This window comes from Gymnoscopelus braueri (assembly GCF_963280865.1).
Source record: "Gymnoscopelus braueri genome assembly, contig: SCAFFOLD_227, whole genome shotgun sequence".
NCBI classification, from domain to species: Eukaryota; Metazoa; Chordata; class Actinopteri; order Myctophiformes; family Myctophidae; genus Gymnoscopelus; species Gymnoscopelus braueri.
In genome coordinates this window covers 3,810-8,450 of record NW_027660572.1, presented here as the reverse complement: position 1 = coordinate 8,450, position 4,641 = coordinate 3,810, and the positions used below count along the sequence as shown (strand labels likewise).

The 4,641-nt window shown below is 40.8% G+C and overlaps 1 protein-coding gene across 1 annotated transcript; it reads right to left on the bottom strand.

The window, feature by feature from the left end:
• Positions 1 to 393: 393 nt before the first annotated feature.
• Positions 394 to 3,184, bottom strand: LOC308081435 (uncharacterized protein; the record flags this gene model as incomplete). Its single annotated transcript, XM_080457802.1, has 3 exons — positions 3,053 to 3,184; positions 806 to 1,001; positions 394 to 681 (listed from the first exon to the last, which is right to left on the bottom strand). Exons 2-3 carry the CDS (start codon positions 962 to 964, stop codon positions 394 to 396), a joined length of 447 nt encoding a protein of 148 aa, XP_080313928.1. The 5' UTR covers positions 965 to 1,001; positions 3,053 to 3,184.
• Between the last annotated feature and the right edge of the window lie 1,457 nt (positions 3,185 to 4,641).

Here is a 4,641-nt window from a genome sequence, read left to right as displayed (position 1 = left end):
ACTCTGGTTGGTTGGGAAATGAAACACTTCCTCATACCCAGTACAGGCTATAGTTGGGCCAGGCTTTTATTTTTTAGCAAAACTAAGCAATAAAAGCCTGGAGATCGAGGCTATTAAACATCTTATTTCATTATCTGAAATCATGAATCACATTCATCTAAATTAATACAATTACTAATGAATAAATTAAGGGGCAATCAATGCCTGAAAATAATAAACACAGTGCTGGGGTTATTAGACAATCTGACACTTGAAGAGTAAATACTTGTGAGCTACTGTATGTGATCTACATATTGCTCAGGTTCATATAGTGTCCATAATGAAACATTTATTCTCTGCTAACTGTATCACAGTGTCACAGTGGAATGTTATTTCTGTCCATTTCCTTTGCTGTCACTCAATGTTAGACTCACCAGCTTTAATGTTGTCAATGTGTTCATCCACTGCCTCCATCATCAGCTGGGTTGTCTCTGGGACGTCCTTACAAATCACATGGACAGTCTGGTTCAGAATACATGGTACACAGCGGGACGAGGCAGGAGGACTGGTGCCAGAACACGGCAAGATGTCAGATGGTTCTCCTTTCCACAGGAAGCCTGTATCCACCAGGCCATTATAGATGTGGGTCACATTCACACCAACAGAGACTGGGTCGGTGGTGCTGAAGCAAGTGAGGTTCATCTGTGAAGATTATGTATTATAATTAGCATTCAAACATGTTTGAATACTTTTGAAATGCCACAATAGCACTGGGGGGGTGTGAGTGGTTGTCTATGATAGCATCCAGCTTCCTTGCTATACACACCTTCTCCAACTCCTCCACCCTGTCCAGGGTAGACCCAACGATGGAGCCAGCTCTCCTGACCAGCCTGTTCAGGTTGCTTGTGTCTCCAGCATTGATGGAGACACAGCAAGCAATCACAAAGAAGAGGGCGCCAGCCATCATAGACAGATCTATCAGCATCCTGTTACACACCGCCTCCTCAGAAAGAAGAAGTCTACTGTTCGGGAGAAGAGAGAAAAGAGAGAACAAAAAGGTAAAAAACATAAAACAAGAAGCAACACATTATTAGCTTTATTATTAAAGCTTTATTATTATGTCTGATTATTAGGATTATGAAGGACGACCATGACCTCAGTAATGGACCGTTTATGTCGCTGCGGTCATGCAAACACCTGTGCTGTCACAATGCCACTACAGAGACACATAGAGCCTCTTCCCTCAGGCTATCACAATGACTCAACTGCCAAGTTAACTGCCTTCAACGATCACTTGAACTTGAACCCTCCCACCCCAGCACACTGTTGAGAGATCATAACCAGGACCAAGAAATGCCGGGCTGGTCAGCCTGGTTTACAGCATGTTGGACCGTACCGGGCCAAGGTGGAAACCCATTTATAACCATGTTAATAACCAAGCTTCTCTAGGTGGAAAACCCCTATAACTTACAAATACCTGCTCACCAACACAGCAAACACACTCTAGGCTTTCCGACCATCTCTGTGCACAATGGTACTTTTTGGATTGTATCCAATACATTCTCATAGTTAATAATGCTGACTCACATACTGTAATACTGACTGACTGCTAGTTGTACTGTGTATATACTTTGGTTGCTAACTCATTCATCCCTCTGCAGCATGAATGAATATCTTCCATATATTCTGTATATTATTCTATGTTCTTTGTGACTGCGTAGCAGAGTGGATCAGAGCCTCTGCCTGAACACCAAAAGACTAATATCTCCCCTGGCCAAGGGGGAATTACCCTTTAGGCTAGATGATGTTTGGCTCTAGTGTCCTTCCCGCGCCGCCGGATCCCAGGCGCTTCAACTGCAACATCCTAACTCAGTAACCCAGGGAAGCCATAGTTCTAAATGTTAGTCTGTCATTCACTACACCTATGTGATATATAAATTAGTCTGTCATCCACTACCAGATATGTTAGTCTGTCATAAATGTGTTAGTCTGTCATAAATGTGTTAGTCTGTCATTCACTACACCAATGTGATAAATCAATATCAATGCTGTTGATGCTGATGCTTGTTTGCACACTTGTCAGGTTTACTTAAAGCTACAATCCGTAAGTTTTATGTCCGTTGTCCCACTCTCCTTAAAGAGAGAGGTCATCATAACAATGTGCCAACTAAAATATGGCAACACATTTACCGTCTAATCAGGTGTGCCTTCTGTTTCAGATGTATTGTCAACTAGTAAGTGTCCTACCAGACACCAGTGTCTGAATGTCTCAATTGAAGAGTAGGGAGATCACCTCCAACCACTTGACATGTAATAGTTTGTATTAACATGCCATTTAAAACAGGTGCATACTGTATACTTGAAAATCTCATAGATTTAAGGCAGAGCTACTGGCCACAACAGATCACTTTTACAAGAGCAAACAACTCCAGTGTGTGTGTGTGTGTGTGTGTGTGTGTGTGTGTGTGTGTGTGTGTGTGTGTGTGTGTGTGTGTGTGTGTGTGTGTGTGTGTGTGTGTGTGTGTGTGTGTGTGTGTGTGTGTGTGTGTGTGTGTGTGTGTGTGTGTGTGTGTGTCATCATCACCACCGGTAGCAAGGTTACACAAGTGATGACTAATTGTCAAGTTTATGGTAGGGGAATATCATTTGCACATGCATGGCCTATACTGGAATGCACAATGATGCCTGTTAAGGGTTCTGCTGTAACCCTTTCATGATATGTGTTGATAGATTGTAGCCTACACAGGCTAATTATTTATTCATTATTATTTATGATTATTAATCATTAATTACAAGTGAATCTGTGAATCTCTTCCAACTTAATAGTTCTGCATGTTCATGCATATTCACTTGTAGGCTAATAGCTTGTACATTACACTTGACCTATAACATGTTTTAATCTTGTAATAGCCATCCATGCACACAAACAGACCTGCTCCTACGGCGAGCATCGCAACATGCCATATAACGCACATTATAGTAGCCTAGGCTAATGATGTATTTCCACGACTCACTTGTCCATTAACGCAGAGCAGCTTAAACACAAAACACACTAAAACACGGCTAAACGCACCTTGATTATGTAGTTGCCTTTCTCCTTATTGCTCCGTGTCTTGTGGACGCTGTCTGTCTCTCTTATCCTGTGTGAAGACGCAGCGCAGCGTCTCTTCAACCTGCCGGTGCCCTCAGTCACACCATGTTAAAGCTCAATACAGTGAATGAATAGTCCAGACCAGACAGCCACCGGCAGAAGAACACTTACTATTCTGCGCGGCATGCACTTTGTTTCATTGGACAACACACCACTGACACGCCCACAAACACCCACGCGCCACAGGACCACAGAACAGACTGCACCCGGATTTATGAATGAACTGCCCCGTGCTGAGGCCGCCCCCTGGCTGCTGCTACTGCGTTATTACTAAGTACCTAACTAACTAACTAACAAACTAACGAACTAACGAACTAACGAACTAACGAACTAACGAACTAACTAACAGTGGTGGAATAAGTACTCACATTTTGTACTTAAGTAAAAGTACCAATACCACAATGTAGAAATTACAATTATAAAGTCAGATATTAAAAATGTACTTGAGTAAAAGTACAAAAGTATTCACATCACAATATACGTAAGTACTGAAAGTAAAAGTACTCATTTTGCATAATGTCCCATTTCAGTTTCCAAATGTATAAAAATGCTTTGAAAATAGCCTGTTTGCACAGGGCTGAAGTGGTTAATGCATGTATTGTAATAATAATCAAAATCTCCAAAGTAACTAACTAACTAACTAACTAAAGTTGTCAAATAATTGTGGTGGAGTAAAAAGTATGATATTTGCCTCTGAGGTGTAGTGGAGTAGAAGTAAAAGTACAGTAGAGAGATACAGCATGATGGAGAGACATCACATATGTATACAGTAGAATAAGATATTTGTACATGTCAAAAGGATAACCACTATTTCCATCATGGTTACCGGGGAACCAGGTACCAGGGTACATGTCATGAATGGCTACATAACACATTAAGCAAAAGAGACACATTAAGAAAAGGACATTTTAATTCAGTAAAAATTAGGAAAAAATACCTTTAGAATAAAACAGAACATTATGAAATTACAGAGCAAAATAAATTACTTTGTCCTTTAAATGTTCTGAGAAAACATAATTGCAATTTAGAGACCAACATGCATTTAGGGAACTGATATAAACTAATTTTGATTTATTATTTTCATTCTTATTTTTAAAATATCATTATAAAATATGAGGAATAACAATAAAGTTCAGAGTCTGAGAGTGTTGTTAGCTCCACTGTCACACCTCAGTGTGTCTATGTAGGTGGTGCACCTCTTTCTGTGCCTTGGGTTGGCTCCCACAGTGTCAGTTTGCTTGCTAGCCTATACCAGTTCAGAGTGCCTGACACAGGGCCCTGAGATGGGCAAGTAGAAGCATAATTAGTACTCAAGCCTCATCCGTCATCCTCATCCAGCAGACAACATTGAAACTTATTAATGAGTTTATTAATGGGATGGAGAGACGGTGAGACCCCTGTTAGTGAACAAACACTCAAGGGTTTTCAACAGGGGGTCCTCTAGACTGTCTAGACTCTAGAGTTACCCACAAGGGGACTGCAAAATTATTTTGTGATAGGAACATTGTTTT